Source organism: Polyodon spathula, chromosome 7, assembly GCF_017654505.1.
Source record: "Polyodon spathula isolate WHYD16114869_AA chromosome 7, ASM1765450v1, whole genome shotgun sequence".
NCBI lineage: Eukaryota > Metazoa > Chordata > Actinopteri > Acipenseriformes > Polyodontidae > Polyodon > Polyodon spathula.
This window is the reverse complement of record NC_054540.1, coordinates 31,815,924-31,833,759: the sequence shown is the minus strand read 5'-3', so window position 1 is coordinate 31,833,759 and position 17,836 is coordinate 31,815,924. Positions and strand designations below refer to the sequence as shown.

Below are 17,836 nucleotides of genomic sequence, written 5' to 3'. Positions count from 1 at the left end.
TCCAGCTTCACCATCTTAGATTACTTTAAATTCAACATTTCATTTTGTAGGTTATTTGATGGGCCCATACAACATGATATGTAGATTATTTTGGAGAACAAAATTCGCTGAAGATTTCCAACCCAGCTTCTGAATAGTGGCTAACTGTTTGCAGCCACAGCTCTCTCTCTCTCTCTCTCCTCTTTGCGACCACGTTCCTTTCACTTTGCCTTCGCTGATACATTCTGTTGACTAATCTCTACTAATATAACTACTATCGTGCCTCTTGAATGCTGGTAGATCTTTGTCTTTCCTCATTTCTGGAACACTGTTTGCACTTGTGCTGCACCAACAGCTTGAGCCCTGCTGTATCACTGGTATTCTTTAAGACCCAACTTGAGAAAGTTTTGAGATCAATAAACTACTAGGAATTGTATGTGTACAGATAAGCTGAATTGTCACCTAATCAACCTAATTTTCAGGGTGGGGCCAAATCCCTGTAGACAAGTCCTAATAAAGTGGCCAGGCAGCTGCTGAAATAGTTTGCTTTGTGTTCACTGTAAGGCCCTGAAAAGTGATTTTGCTGGTCAGACACTGTAAATGCACACACATACACGTCAGCTGTATATTACATACCTGTAGCTAAGTGACTTGATGTGGTAACCCTTGGTCACAAGTGCGTCATTCATAAATGTAGATTTACAATAGCCTGAATAACAGAATTGATGTGTATTTGCTTTTGTTAAAGGATTTTGCTGCTGTCTCTCAGATAAGAATGATACAGGAAACATAACATGTCAGGCCTGCTGCTGCTTCATGGATTCTGTTTTGATCGAAGCCCAAAGTCGGCATCATTCTCAATCTTACGGCACTCCCCTGTCTATTTTTAAAGACTAGCTATTGTTGGTCTGTTGCTAAGGCAATAGCATTTGCATTTTTTAACTGTCATCAAACATTCAATAGCCATACTGAGTCTAGGTAACCTTTACATGGACTACTGTAGGATCAACACAGTATTAGATAGTGGTACAAGTTCAAGTGTTCAGTGGAATAGGATTTTAAATTCCGTTATCACTTCTGTTTATAATTCTGTAAAACTGAGGCTATAGCAAGTAGGGAAGCAGTATTTGCTGTCTAAGCTGTAGCCAACAAATTTCCACTTCATTTCCAACTGTGTTCCCTGGTCTGCGATTATTGTATTGTCTAGGGTTAAGTTTGTCTCCTTTTAAGAATCCCTTAAGAACAAACTGACATATGAGAGGAGGCCATTCAGGGCTGCCTGTTTTTTTTTTTTTTTAGCCCCAAAGCAATTAATTTGAACCTCAGGAGGAAGGTTTAGGTAATTCACTCTTCTAGTGCGAAGTCGAACAGATGTTATGGATAAGACTCTTCAAACATGCATTATAGAGGTATTGTGACCTCCTAATTGTATTAGCAGTGGGCATCCATTTGTTTCAAAATACAGTAAAACCTGTAATCCGGCATCAAGCTGGATTATACAGTGTGCTGATTACAGAGGTACTCTAAAATCTAATACTGTACCTAAAAAAACAGTAGGTATAAACTATTGAAACACCAAAAAAAAAAAAAAAAAAACGCTATTAAAGTGCACACTGTACATAGTACAGATGAACCCTGTAATTAAAGGATTGTATCAATTTTTATTTCACTTTCGCCGTAATGTAAAAATGATTTTCCTGCAGATGTATCATACTCGCTTGACGTGTCTGTTTATGCAACATACTTGATTATGAATAGAGGGGTGTGTGGAATCACATTGTGCCAGACGGCACAATCAGATTTACATTGATTTTAGGCAGAGAACACTTACAAATATAATGTCCGAATAGACAGGCTCCATGTTGTAGAGCCAAACATGCCATCAATTTCAAAAGAGATCAGGTCGCGAACCAAAAATGACGCAGAATTACACAAAATGCCAGTTTGTACAGGGGCTGGATTAGACAGGTTTTACTGTCTAGAATAATGATGAGCTGCAGGGATTTACAAGGAAATAATCCCATTGTTGGGTGAAGCTACAGAACCACATGGATATATTTTTCTTATATTCTTTGTTACCATGGTAATAGAATGCTTTATTGCAAGGAATATATCCTTGTACTCTTTATGTTCATAGATAAGTACATGAAAAAATATATTCCTCTAATATACACTTTCCTGAGGCTTTTATAAAAACACAGCTAGTTGTTTCTTCTTGGTGCAAACAGTACTGTAAAAAAAATACACTAGAAATAAAGTCATGGACAATCAAACAAGGCTACTCCAGTCATGCATCACTGTCATGCATTATTTACAGGTGTTTGCCTTTTGGCTCTGGACATTGTCTTTAATTAATAAAACACCCTTGCACCTGAAAGCAATTATCTGTGTGATTAATCTGCTTTGCACTGGACTCACCTGTATTCACTCACCACTTTGCCACCGTAAACCAAAGTGTAAGACAGAGAAAAAGGACATTTTGTAGGAGCATAAAATGCTACTGAATCTCAAGATGAACTTTAATTGTGTATAAAACATGAATTATATTCCTCTATTTACATGCAGTTCTTTAGGTTTGGGATGAGTACTCGTTTTAGCAGCATTAAATGGCATCACAAAAATAAGACAGCTTCATAATTAAAAATGTAAATTAAAAAAAAAAACAAGGCAGTGAATTATAAATACATTTAGCAAAACTGTAGCATCTGACTTATGATGAAGTGTACAATTTTGATGTGAGTAATGTTTTCCCCCTATTTTATTCTAAAACATCAATCATTTAAACTAAAAACAACAGGTTGCAGGTCGGAGTAGCTGACGGCTTCTTGTAATTCAGGAGTGTGGCTCCAGCTCCCCTCTTTCCAACTGAATCCATCTTCTTCAAGGAGGTTGCCTTTCATAAAATGTTCTCTTCTTCCCTTATCTGGCCTTGGTTCCTCCTCAGTAGAAGGAGGATCAAGGCAGAATGGCAGCAAATCCCCTTGGTCCATCTGTCTTTACATTCCAATAACTATACTTTCTTAACCCTATTATACCCACCAGAGACTCTTAGAATTGCTGTTTTGTTTTAAAACAGGATGGATCTGCACATTCTAAACAAGGCCAAAAAATAGTATATTGTTGTTGTTATTCACATTGTGCATATCACTTGTCAAGAGCTAGTTTCTAGATTTCACACAAATGTATTAGGTGGGTTTGAATTGATAGGCCAGGCCAGTTTTTTCTCTTTCGCTTCTCTATCAAAGGTGTCATATATACAGTCTTTGGTGATAGTCTTTGCAGCTGCTGGAATTTCTGCTATTCCCACATAGTTCTTTTTTGCCATCCTTGTGCTTGTGGTGATGGTGTAGGCATTGCTCCGATAGCATTTCATAGAGGACGTGCAAAAGGTCTCTTTCATGCCACGCCGGAAATTAGCATTGTAGATGGAGTAAAGAGTGGGTTTGGAGGCCGAAGAGCTGAAAGATATCCAGGTGACGGCCATGAAAACCAGGGAGTTCTGTCTCAAATTCATCTCTTTCGGGTGCCAGAGCTGAGCTATGTAATAAGGCATCCAGGAAATCAAAAACACTAAATTGAGCATCAAGAACATTTTGATTGTTTTAACTTTAGTCCTCGGGACTATATTCATGGTCCTCCTTACTGTCCTGCCATCAGTGCCTATTCTCCAGATGTACTTGACAACCTTCTGATAAAACAAGATGATCAGTGTGGAAGGGACCAGAAATCCCACCAGCAGATGGACCATGCCATAGAAGATCCCTTCCCACGTGCCTGGGAGGAAGAAGTTGCAATGATTATCAGAGCCATAGAAAAAAAAGCTGGGGGCCACAAAGGCAGCAGCGAAGATCCAGGAAGCTAGGATCATCTTCTTGGCTTTCTCCCGGGACACTTTGAAGCTTAAGGGGTAGACGATGGTGTAGAACCTGTCCATGCAGATCGAGAGCAGGACGTAGATCTGAACACCAGGGGAAAGATACTGGATGTAGCGCACCAGCTTGCACATCGCACTGCTCAGCATCCAGCGGCCGGAAGTCACTTGCAGAAGCACAAACGGGGTGCTGCCCAGACTGATGAGCAGATCTGCGCAGGCCATGGAAACCACAAAGTAGTTAGTGGTGGATTGAGTCCTACGACTGCGATGGATCACCAGGCAAACAAGCGCGTTCCCAAAAACAGACAACAGCCATAATATTCCAAAGACCAGGCTGGTTGCTGCCACCTCTCCTGCTGTGAGCTCATAAGTTGGAATATACGAGGTGTTCCTACTGTAATCCACAAGGTTGACGAAAGCTGGGGGTGTGGAATTCTCTCTTTGACTGGAATTGTGGAACAACAGGAATGTTAGAAGGGTTGAATCCAGGGAGGGTTTGATGTTATCCATTTCCTGGGCGTAAACCATTGTTGGCTGTTTTTTAAATAAAAAAATAGGATCTAGGGGGGAAAAAGAGAAGAAGAAAATGAAACGTCTTAATATTGACACACGTTGAATACGCAAAAACAAGTCCAATATTCCAACCTGTCACCTATTTAACGAACCAACAGGAGGTTTCTTTTCAGTGACCCAAACCAGTGGAAGCTGCCAGCTACTGGATTTTGGAAAACAGTCTGGAGTCTCCACTTGGCCTTGTCTTGCACCTGATCAGTAGGGGCACCGCGGTGTGGAGAACCAAGCCCAGATGATTTTAACTCCCTAGTCCATGTGAGCTCAAAGGTAAATGCAGTGCTCCCTGTGGACCCCCATCCAAGATCAGCAACTTGTTGTGCCCAAGGTTTGGAACCACTCGGATCCCTCTTAATTCTCCTGTTTAATTATTCCTCCTGACACACTGTAGGCTTCCACCCCTATTACAACTCACATCTTTCCTTCAAAGGCAAGTCCCTCATTAAACCCTGTTTCCCAAATTAACCCATTTAACATCCAGGGACCCTGTAGTGTTGTGACATGCTCTGGTTCTGTATCTTCAGTCTTAGGTAACAAGTAAATTAAGTTTGTTGGTCTCAATTTAGTCCCTTGCTTGAGAGATGGCCAGGACTGAAATAGCAGAAGGGGTAATGGGTAGGGATTGACATGTACAATAGAGCCATGACTGGAAACCTAACTGTACTGGTTCCCTTGTGTTATGGTGCAGCAAACTCTCTTCTCCAGACCTCAGCCTTTGTTAAGGAAGCACCAGCCAACCACACAGATCAAATTCTGTCTGATCTGCAGTCTTGCCTATCATGACGGGAATCGACTGTCAACATGATAAAGTAGCTTTTATTTAAAGAATTAATATCAGAGATGTTGTCTACATAACCAGTTAATCAGTGTGTTATAACTAGTTAATCTAGCTAATCTAGGTTTTATTTAATTTTTGTCCCGCCCTCTACAGTTTGCTACCGCTTTTGTGTTTTCTTGAGATTCACTAAAACAAATATGGCTGGTTCCACTGACCTCAATTATCACTAATCTTGGACTACTTGATGTTAACCTAGGCGTGTGTTTTAGACCTGGCGGAAGTGCCACACAAATTTCTTTGAATACAGTGAGGGTAGGTCAAGCTTTTAAAGAGGTAATTGTGTCATAACCAAATTAGGTGAATTAAGACAGAACATGCTCAAGTATTGTAATGTGTGAGTAACTGGTTATGAGTGTTTATACCACATTCTAATTAGTTTAGATATTCATCATGTCTTGCAGCCTATGGGAATTATACTTCACAGTGAAGATTCAATTAAATGAAAAATACCTTTCTGACAGTCAAAGTGTACACAGCGCAATTTCAGGAACAATTTTGTTTTCACCAGTGACAGCTGTAGAGAAAATACAGACGGGTGCTTTTAAATATAAGACTTTGAATTCTCACAGCTTCTTTCTTGGTAATGATTCAGTGATTAAATTGTCCAGGGAAGCTCTGAGTAGCTTTGAAGGATTCTAACAGATCTCAGTGTGGTGTGAAATATCATAACTATCATATTCTTTTTTTGTTTAGATTAACTTAGAATCATTGTTCTGCTTCAGTCATCACACCCAGGTGGCTTTTTAAAACTCAGAAGTTTTAAGCACTCTGTACAGCAGAATGGAACCACTAAGCTGCCCCTGCAACATTCTGCCCCTAGGGAATGTAAGAACCATGTTTATTCTAAGTGGTATTTCTTACTGGAAAACCTACAGCCATTGCAGAGTACTGCAGGGGACCAGGTTAACGGATAAAGTGGTCCATGATCTAAACAACAGCAAGAATACAATATAGGATACATTGGACATGGTATTATCATACCCAAACTAAGTAGCTATTTAGGTTTTTAATAAATACCATAGCAGAGATTGATTGTAATCAAGTGGGCAAAAGAAAATAAGGATACCAGATTTACACTAATAATGCACATGGGTCAGATATTTTGGCTTTGATTTTCTTTCACTTGGAGACATGTTCCAGGGCCAGCTTGACTGGCTAAAGGATATACCAGTGTAGCTGCTGTATGGCTACCCTAGAGGGACAATTATATTTTGTGGCTACGGTCAAGAATGGTGCTAGCAAGCAGTTCAAGAAGAAACTGACAATTGTAAAAAAATTTACATATTGTCTGTTTTTTGGTGTTGTGAGCTAATATTCACTGCATTAAGTTGACCACCCAAACCCATTTAATTTATGTATTAGCCCTTGATAAATCTCTACCATATAAACAGGAACATAGCATGAGGCAGCTTTGTAGTCACTCAGCAATGGGTTACTATTCTGTCTGTGAAGCTTCACCAGTTAATGAAAACTGAGCAAGGAGCATTTGAATGTTACATAAACATCCCCCTGAAGCTATTCAAAAGGATTCATTTTACCTTGAAAGTTAGAGTAAAGTGCATGGTTATATCAGACAGAGTCTGCAGAATGAATTGGTGGATGAGAATTTGAATACGCGTTGCTAAAAAAAAAAGGGTTGAGTAGCAACCATGTTCTAGGCAATGTGTTTATTAATTGGCTGTCAAGTGGCGATGCAGAGACTCGGAGGCAGGAGTAGTAGTATGAAATAAGCACATTTATTAATCAACAATGAACCCAAATGGGCAACAGAAATAAACAAGTTAACCAAAACAATTCTCTAACACTTACTTTACAAAACAAAATTAAATCACCACACCCAAATACCTGGAGACAAACTCTCCAGGGCTGCTATCCCAAATGCCACCTCTAGCTCCCTTTATACACCTGTGTGAACATATATTTTCTTCAATTAACTAATTATCCCACCACCACGTTCTCACATGTTTTTCAGGGAAGGGGAATTAACCCCTTTCCCTGCCCATCACCAACACAAATACACCAAAACACATACTATTTACATAGGCAGTGCCCCAGCACTGCCACATTGGCATATACAGCCAATCGGGCTTGTTGACTGCAAAAACCTTTAAAAACAGAAAAAAAACTAATACTACTACAGTAAAAATAGAGGTAGTAATGTAATATACAGCTAAAGTTTTGCATCACCCTATAGAATTAACCAAAACCATGGTAACCAAACCGTCAGCAATTCCAGAAAGACACAAAACAGAATGCCCTATAATGGACTAATTTAAATGAAACCCCTCTTAATACAGATATAATTGTATTAGTTCAATTCCACTGTCTGATACAACAAACCACTTTATCATTATATATATATATATATATATATATATATATATATATATATATATATATATATATATATATATATATATATATAATTACAGTGATATAATTAATGTACTGTTAAATATTTACACTCTATAAATAACTCATAGAAGCCAAACAGGCACAAAAAAAGATCATGTGTAAATAATGTACAATACTTACACTGCATTCATTCAAGCAACCCAAATGATAGCGTCATGTAGTGATCAATGTGTATACAGTCTGTGGCACTGTGCAAGGTTACTTTACAAACAAACTACAGCTATGGCCAAAAGTTTTGCATCACCCTATAGAATTAACACATTTTGCTTTTTAAAATCAAATGAAACCTGCTGAATAATGTTATATTAACATACTGAATTACATACTGCTTTGTAGTTTTGAAAAATGGACTAAAATTAAAAAATGTGACGTTTCGAAATCTAACTTGAAATACTGTGACACTATTCTGCCTTACGGTAGATTTTTGCAATATAATTTTGTGATTTCTTTGATTACGTGATGTTAAATACAAAATATAAATTATATGAATGAATTATATCTCAATCCTAAAATTCTAGGTGATGCAAAACTTTTGGCCATAGCTGTAGAAGGTTTTATTTATGTCTGGCTTTCAGACCCAGACTAGCATCGATCATGGACCACTTTATCCAGAGCAACATTAGGGAGTCCGAGATTAGTGCTAATCAGGGTCTGTGGAGCCAGCTGATAAAGTTACAGAGCAAAGCTATTAAAATCACTGTAGAGATCAAAGAGAAAGCGCAAAGGCTCTGATAGAAAGTTGAGATAAAACAAGTCTAAATACACAAATTGCACCTAAAATAATCGCTACACAAAAAATGAATAAAACACAATGTTAGATTTTGCTGTCCAATTAATAAATAAACACATATAATTGGAAACACTGATCAGACGTTATAAGTATGCATCTGTTTAATGTTGCCCTATTTTTCAATATCAATCGATTTATAACAATTTTAATTCTTGAAATGTAGGGTTTCTTGAGTCATAGACGAATTCATTGAGAAACTATGGCGCCAATGACTATTTTTCAGGATTATTTCAGTTAGACAAGAAACACTTTTCTTCTAAAACAACCAACATTAAAAAGAATATAACTGTGATATATCAATTGCATATCAGAATTCTACTGAATTACATATGTATTATATTTTGGCCTCAGAAACACACCAAAAGGCTGTTCCATGTTTTATTTGGTTTTTCATTTTATAAATATCAACACTGTGTGATTTGTAATATTATTACTATGAAAACAGATTTTTTTCAGTTTTGTTTTTTTAAGTAAACCAAATTATGAGAAATTACTACCTACAATGTACCATCCATATATCTTTAATAATAAATACATTATTTGGGTCACATTTTATATTAGTATAGCAATAAGAAGTAACAGAGAAAGTAATTAACAGTTTTATTATCTGAGTTACCAGTAAAAGTGATAATAATGGTTAGGTTATAGTCGAGCCTTGGGTAGGGTAATACAATTAAATAATACTAATTTACTTGGTAATATAACAATCGTAACTCATTTCTGAGAATATATTTTACAAAAAATACTATAGCAGAGTTTAAGCAACAGAATGTTTAACCTTTTTGACAGTATAAAATAACCCCGAGAATTGACACATCCATTTCTGATAGGGGGCACATTTTAAATTGAGGGCGTACATTTTATATCTGAAGCAAATTCTAGAAGCCCAACACTAAAATAAATGGTGTTAAACATGTTAACTGCCATTGCCTATGAAAACCTAATTGAATAAAAGACTGCAGGACCTTTCTAAAATACTAAAACCGTTTCCAAATCGTATGTTGTGGTTTAGGAATGATGGAACCTCAAGACAATACGACCTTTGGGATTTATGATTTTAAGTGGAAACTGCTATAGCCAATATATCGCTTTTCAGTTGATTATTTTAACATTTGCTATAGGAGGTAGCTTTAAACAACAGTCACATACCGGTACATATTGTATATTGTAAAAATGATTTACTAAATTATAGTATGCAGTTATAAATCCCCATTATCTGTTTGACAACAACGAATACATGATGATGCGATTTTCTACAGTAGGCTACAGGGGAGATGCTGATTTCCTGTATAATTCCATTAAATGTCTTAATACCATTAAACATGAAACATGACCTGCCTTGCCTGGAATATACCTAATTATCAAAACAATGCCATTCATTTATAATTTCAAAATGCGTGCAATGTCTCTTTTAACGACCAAGTTGTGAACATGTTTAATAATTTTATTGACATGTTTTTTTTTCTTTTCTTTTCGATTTTATAACATTGTATTATTCCTTTCTTAAAACTAGCTACATTTTGGGAATTCACACCGCAGGAACAACAGAGGCCCCCTCCCTCACCAACAAACTAGCGTTTTTAACACATTACAAAATATAAATGGAATAAATGGACTCGTTTTTGGATTATTTTTATTTATTTATTTATTTATTTATTTATTTATTTAACTTCTCTGACCTTCTCAATGCAATAAGAAGTTAACAATCAAAAATAGCATAACATATACATACCCGCTCATTCTACAACAAATGGAAGGTCATTCCTTAGAATCCTGTTGGTAAGAAGCCAATTTTCTTCAGACGTAAGAAATCAATGATTCAAGTCATGCTGGAGACTGTCACCACCGTTCGCTTGCTGTATCATCGGTAATGCTTGACTGAAACAAGATGTCGTGGTGCTTGACGATGATGAACAATCTGTGTTTTCTCTCTCTCGGCAATGGAAACAGTCACGTGAGACAAAATATCATGTGGCTTCTTTATTTGTTATACAAATCTCATTAAAAGGACAAGGCTAAAGAGTAGATGTATTTAATTGGTTTTTATGATAAATTAAACCATTTAAAGTTATTACCATTATTACAGTTATATTTTACCATTATCACAGTACATGGTCAGAACAATAGAAAGCGAAGTCTTCATTCTTCGGCAACATTATTATTATTATTATTATTATTATTATTATTATTATTATTATTATTATTATTATTATTATTATGTAAAGATATATTACAGCGCTCAGTAAGAAATACTTATAAATACTAAAATTAAATTACACAACGCATTTGCTTTTTAATGAATGTCCTTTAGTGTATCCAATGGGGGTCTTGTTTAAATTAGTTTTTTTTTTTTTTTTTTTTAATGTCAAGGTAGTTTCAGGACCACGGATAGCGCTCTCATTTTACGAAAAGAAAATAAGAAGGGGTTTGTCAAAATTGAAAAAAAAAATCGATCAAGAATTGCACTTATTTTAACCTCTCTTAACATATACATTTAAATAAAGTATATTGTTTCACCGTGCATATAGATCGCAATAATACATTAACTATTACATATGTGATCGATCACTGCATTGCATCCAGATTGTGAACAACACGATATAAATGGTTTGTTATTATTTCTCAGCAGAGGGTCGACTGTGCATATTATTAGCGAGTGTTAAAATATGAGAGGGAAATCCTATATTTATTTAATTACCTAAAAACAAGACCTTTGCCTTGATAATGCATAACAGGTACTGTAGAAATACTAAACCGTACTGTGTTTTTTATATTGTTTTTTGTCTAGAGAAAATGTGTCGATTTACAGAATTGCAATTTATGTTACACATCATATCATATCTGAAATAATCAGTCATTTTAATCAATCCCAAATAAATGGCGAGTGGTCAGATGCAAAGAGAGTTTTCGACAGGTTTTGTGGAATTACAGTTCATTTAACAATTCCCATAACTTGGGCAGCCGTGTATACACCCCAATTAAACAGTAATTCTATGTGATGTGACTGCAAGACGTTTTTTTTAATGAATTTAAAGAAGTTGGAGATGAAAACGTGCTTGTGGTGACGTCTGTTTTCCACAACGGTCCATAGATTCGTCACTTTTGAGACTGCACCTCGTGAAGCATCATTTGTTTTAGTTTAGTCTTAAATAGGAAACACCTGCCATTCGAACACCTACTATCATTCGCCCGCGTGTCTTTCCCATCGTGACTTTATACATGTCAGGAAATATAAACAAACGAGAATGTAAAGTACTATATTAAAGATTGTAGTAAACATACACAAGACTAATATTTGGAAAGAAAATGGACATTGCAGCATCATATGTATGTGTGTGTGTGTGTGTGTGTATATATATATATATATATATATATATATATATATATATATATATATATATATATATATAGTCTAATATATATAAGGTTATTCCAAGTTTCATTGGTCTCTCATGTCCTTTGACTCTGGAGACTTGTTTTCAAATCTGGTTTACATCACAGGACAATGCATAGAAAATCGTGCTCCTTACATTCTAAACATAAATCTGGGAGTAGTGTTTGGAATGCTCTGCCAGGGTTCATCAGAAATGCTGATTCCTTGGCAAAGTTTGAGTCATGGCTGAAGGCCTATATGTTCCCTCAAGTCTTTTGATTGCATTTGTTTTTATTTTGTATTTTTTTTTACATTACTTTTATTCTTTCATTGTTTGTCTTGTTTTCATAGGCCTTTTTCTTTACTTGATTGTGAAGCACTTTAGGATTGCTGTCATGAAAAGTGCGACATAAAAACTATTTGATTGATTGATCGATTGAATAAAATTTGAACAACCACATAATCTGAGTGGCAGAAAAACCAGGTACAGGAGGTCAGGATTGAAGTGTACCTGCAGAGCGGTATCCAACATCCTTCAATGAGCACATCATTTTAACACTTTTATACATTATCAGTGTAAACAATCTGTTCATTTCTGTTTTGATGTAATATATTCACTTTTTACACATAATATTGAAATGTTTATAAGGCAAGTATAACCAAGTATCCCCACATTCAAACATACGTGTTAACTGCCCACTTTATGTGAGTGCTATTTTGTGGATTGACCTAAAAGTATTTGCTCAACACAACAAGTTTAAAGTTTAATAAACTTTATTAATAAAACAGCAAACATTACAGAAAAGGCATATTTACCAATTCCAGAGACCAGAGGGTACAGCAGTCTTTGTTTTCTCGCTCTGATTTTTTAATTGTCGTAAAAGGCCAGCAATTATGTTATCATTGAAACTTATCTGGTTTGTGGATTTCAACCACAAACTAATATATTTATTATAAAACTCTTATTTTGAGTTAAAAAGGATCAAAGTACATAATCATTGTGTAAGTGTAATTCTGCAGACTTATTTTTACATTGTCTTTACAACATCTTCATACAACCTTAAGTTCAAACAAAGTACACAGACAAATGATGTCAGCATAGCAACACAGAAAATGGCAATCAACTTTCCATATTATAACATGTATCAAGGGCAGTATGGCTGGTTGGTTAACCTGACTCAGACACAGAGAGCTGCAGGCTTTATTGAGGCTAGCCTGTGAGTCTCACATCTCACGTAGAGAATTACAGGGTGTGGGTGATTGATTGCGGAGCGTACCATTCCTCCAAAGAGATTTTCTCTTCAATGTCCTCTCAAGGACCCTGCATTAGTTCAGAGCAACCATGTCCTCTGCATTAGACACAGCAGGATTTGTGATCGTGAATAGAAAAGAGAGTTTCAGTCAGAGTTAAAGTAAATGTAGCTGACAAAATAGTTCCATAAACGTTCTATGCCATGCAGATATATTCATTATATAGGTCTCAAGTGTGCAGTTTTGACTGCAATAGGTGCAGACTAACATGGAGCGGTGTGGCACATTCCAAGAATTTCCCAAATGTATCTGACTGCACAGTAATGAAAAGTTTTGATAAGTCTCTGAAGGCGTTACATTGTAAAGTAGCCCTCTTCTCCATGCTGGTGTGTATCTATTGGACCTATCTGTTCGATACAAAAAAAGGTCCCTTTCCAGTTAGAACGACACTTAACACCTGCCATGCCATTCTGCTTTGCTGTAACAGCAGGTTCAGAAAACTTATTAGATACTTCATGTTGAACTGTGCTAATAAAGGCAGGGTTACAGTATTTAAATATCAATGCATTTGTCATATAATATGAATTAATTTAAGAAACATGTGCTGTTCATGGTATTTAAAAAAAAAAAAAAAAAAAAAAAGTCAGTTACATGAATTATATGAATTACATTTAGGAACGTGATTATAAACCGGTAACTTTTCTCAGAGATCATATTCTTGCTAACTATCTATGTATTGATTCTATTGTATTGAGGTGATTAGAATATTTTGTTGGAACACAGATATGTTAAGAATAGAGGAGAGATGTGATGTGAGCTATTGTGTAGCTGCTGTATCCAAAAATTGGATAAATTAGAAAGCTATTTTTAAGCTTTTTTAATCTAAAAAGAAGACACACCTAAATAGTAGAAATTGAATAATTAAAGACTTTTGAGGTGTAATTTTGTAAGTGTTTTAAAAGGTGTAAAAAAGACAGCTTTCTTACTAAATATCTTTGTATAACTGAATAGTTAATTGTCTGCTATTTAAATATAATAATTTTAATGAGCAAGCAGTGGTACAGTGGTATCCCAAAATGTATCAGTTTTGTATAAATGATGAACGACAGCCGGTGGGCATGTTCTTTCCCATCAAATTCTTTTCTACAAAGTATCTTGGTATCCCTGAATAAAAAAAAAAAAAGTCTTCTCCTATTTTGAATATGTTAATAAATACATTCACTACCAATGATGAGATATCCATTCTTCATTAAGCAGCACAAAACTGTTTTACAGTCTGTTCTACAATTGCAATGCAAAAATGGGCAAAACATGTACTATAACCACCCATCCAGTGCTAAGTGTATAGAAATAACAAGCAAATCAAAATGTAATTGGGCTCTTAGTTTATTATCAATGGATGCAAATATTTTTTTAAAGAGTTTTGGGTCAGAATAGAGGCAATATGGAAAACTACAACACGGTATGTAATTCATTAAGTTTACTTAACATTATTCATCAGGTTTAATTCGACTTTATGAAGCAAAATTAGTTAATTCTACAGGGTGATGCAAAACCTTTGGCCATAGCTGTAGGTTTGTAAAATAACCTTGCACAGTGCCAGAAACTGTACACACATTGATCACTACATGACTTTATCATTAGGGTTGCATGAATGAATGCAGTTTAAATATTGTAAATTATTTGCACATTATCTTTTTTTTGTGCCTGTTTGGCTTTTATGAAGAACAGTAAACATTTAACAGTAATATAATCATATCACATATTTTTCAAATGTTTTATTATAATGTGTTTTGTTGTAACAGACAGTGGAGTTAAACTAATACAATTTAAATCTGTATATTCTTTTTTTTTTTTTTTCTTGCCACTTGAGCATTTCTGTGTCAGGGTACATGGTGTTATTCACAGGGGTTTCTTTTAAAATTCATCCATTCTGTTTTTGTGTCTTTCTGGAAAGGCTGACGTTTTGGTTGCCATGGTGATATGAGAATGTTGAAGGGGAGGATTTTCCTCATTGATGGTCACCATGGGAGCCTGGCAATTGAAGAGTCAGGCAGGGAGAGAGAGCAGCTGCTACTACAAAAACATGTTGGAAACACAAACAAGGCATGGCAGTAGCATGCATAGCCCATGTCGGGAATATAAATAAGGCATTACAGGTGCAAGTAATTCATGACCATGACAATGTAGGTTAAGTCTAAAACAATCAGTAAAATACCAGGACAGACACAGTAAATGCACCGATATTCTCATTTAGGAGTTCAATGGAAGACTGTATTCGATGTGTGTGTTTTTTACAACTTGGGCAGATTTATTTCAAATAATTAACCAGAAATGATATGCAGTATGTAAGGTAATTTGATCACCATAAACTAGATTCTGAAAACTTTCTGGAAATTTGCTGCCACAGAGCGGGTTTAAAGTATTCAGAAAGAATCAATGCGAGATACAAGTCAGGAAGGAGGGACACTGCCTAATTGCACTGGGAAAGGTAGTAGTTATGGAAAACTGGTGAAGTCAGTGTGAATTGAGTAACCATTTCCAGTGTTTCTCCGGTGTTTGTTGGACATACACCGATTTCATTTTTTTTTTTTGTATCGGGGTGTTTTATTGGTGTTAAATTGGTTAAAACCTGAAAATCAGAAGCCCTAAATATAATCAAGTAAAGAACCAAGAAATGGTCAGCACAAGGAGGGCCAGTGATAATGTTGCTAATGCTAAAAAGAAATGGTGAAAGCCACTCAAAATAAGGAAATAACAGGAACATTTAACTACTTCGAAAGTAGTTAAAGTAGTTAAAGTTTAGCAAGCCTTGTAAAAGTTTACCACTGAGTTTTGCCCCCAGTATTTTTGCACTTTTACCATGCTTTTCTCATGGTTATAAAACACATAGTTTACCATGTTTATTAATATGCTTACCATTACCAAACCTTGCTGAGCTTTGCCATCCTTACCTATGTTTTACCATGCTTTATTACACTTTGCTATGCTTGTACTATGGGAAACTTTTATAATGAAACCTGTAATCAGTAGTATCAGCAAGTAAGACAGATTTTACATTTAAAAAATATATTTAAAAAAATCAAAAAGAACCCAGGAGGGTATATTTAATTGATAGGTACTTTAGTTAGAACAGTCTGCTACTGGAATGACACCTACAAACAGAATTTCTAAAATTGACCACTCAGGATGTGCAGCTGTATTTTCAGTCCCATTTGGAAGTGGTTTTGTACAGATTTTTCATTAACTGTATTAAGGGACAAGTCATTGCCACTGAAGCCTATTCTGTAAGAGAATGTCCATTTTAAACTTTAATTTGTAACCAGTGTCGCTGTTATAGAAACTATATCTATGCAACATGGTCATTAATAGACACATATTTTGAAGAATGTAATTAGTAGTTTAAGTTTTGAATGATTGCTCTGCTTGAGTTTCGTGGTCCACTTGCCCACCCAAAGTGCTGCTCAAGAGAAAACACACCACGAGAACAAGTATAACCCATCTTAATGACATGCTCTCTATGTACAGTGTTATATACAAACATGAATTTATCACATAAAAACAGATCATTATATCCGATCGACATTCCTCAGCCCACCATCCATAGTCAATGACCCAAATCTGCAAATAAAATAAAAAGTTATTTCAGATATATATTCTATTTTGTGTACGATTTTAGCTATATTGTGTTTTTGTGTATCTCTACAATGAACTGCTAGAAAAATACCAATTTTGAGCAGTGCTGGATTTACCTTTCTAGAAAATGATTGTTTTCTGCTAGCTCTTTCACAACCCCTTCCATTTCCTCCTTTAGCTTCTTCATTCTGTACAGCAAAGGAACAAAAACACGAATAACTGCCTGTTACTGACAATGTTGTATCATATTCCTACAGATGTGTGTATTGTGATCCATGACTAAATATTATTGCATGTTATATGTATCATGACTGACTGCGAAAGCCTTGCACTTAACTCAGTCACATGCTATAAAAGTACCTGGCTAGAGTAGCCAGTCAGTTACGGACTCTGGATAGACAGTGTGCGGCAAGGAGCTGCTACCAAGCTCCTGTTATTTTGCCTATGCCACTTTTTGGTTTCTTTTCTGTGCTCCAATGGAAGTTAGGCTTTTGTTTTCTGTTTTACTTTTATTAAAAGTGCTCAGTTTTTCTTTGTATTTGTTAATTAAAGTGCTCCTAAGAGCTTTAACGGCATATTTGTGTGGAGTGCTTCCTGACACAGAGCCTGTATTGCTACACCCAAAAAATAAATGGCAGATTGTGTACTCTAATAAAATAAATTAAAAAAACTGGAGACGGCAAGATAAACAAACCCAGGTTATTTGACATTGCACACATGGGAAAGTGTTATATTAAAAATGTGATTGCACAGTTCCACATCCTTTCTTGATGGATGGATCTAGGTAAGCAGTAGTATTTAAAGTGCTACAGTGTTTACAAGGAACGCTTTACCTTTGCTGTATCTTGTCTTGCCCATTTTTTTCAACATATTCTCAGTAGGTTTTATATTTTTACTCACACACCTTGGGTAAATCAACCAGGGAATCCTTTATTTTTAGTCTGGAACGTTGGCCAGGAAAGAGAATTTTTCTTCGAAACATTGGTAGTTTATCCAGTTCATACTCTTCCTGAAACAGTGCTGGTGCTCTGATGGATATGAGTGCCACTCTAGGGGAACATATTGTTGCAGGAGGGATCCACGACAATCCTAAGAACAGATTTTTTTTGT

The 17,836-nt window shown here is 35.7% G+C and overlaps 2 protein-coding genes across 2 annotated transcripts in view; both read right to left on the bottom strand.

Annotated features, from left to right (window-relative positions):
• Window positions 1–2,428: 2,428 nt before the first annotated feature.
• On the bottom strand, window positions 2,429–10,408 carry gpr19 (G protein-coupled receptor 19). The gene is made up of 2 exons (XM_041253983.1): window positions 10,199–10,408; window positions 2,429–4,413 (listed from the first exon to the last, which is right to left on the bottom strand). Exon 2 carries the CDS (start codon window positions 4,379–4,381, stop codon window positions 3,152–3,154), a length of 1,230 nt encoding a protein of 409 aa, XP_041109917.1. The 5' UTR covers window positions 4,382–4,413; window positions 10,199–10,408; the 3' UTR covers window positions 2,429–3,151.
• A 2,187-nt stretch (window positions 10,409–12,595) lies between these two features.
• tbk1 (TANK-binding kinase 1) overlaps window positions 12,596–17,836 on the bottom strand; it is a 46,601-nt gene continuing 41,360 nt past the window's right edge. Inside the window, exons 20-21 of the mRNA XM_041255291.1 lie at window positions 16,843–16,914; window positions 12,596–16,711 (exon numbers count right to left, since the gene is read on the bottom strand). Coding sequence (XP_041111225.1) covers window positions 16,660–16,711; window positions 16,843–16,914 — 124 coding nt within the window. The 3' untranslated portion in view covers window positions 12,596–16,659. The remainder of the gene's footprint in view (window positions 16,712–16,842; window positions 16,915–17,836) is intronic.

Excerpts from the sequence above, each read along its gene's own strand:
- gpr19 (XM_041253983.1), bottom strand. The coding sequence starts at position 4,381 with ATGGTTTACGCCCAGGAAATGGATAACATCAAACCCTCCCTGGATTCA.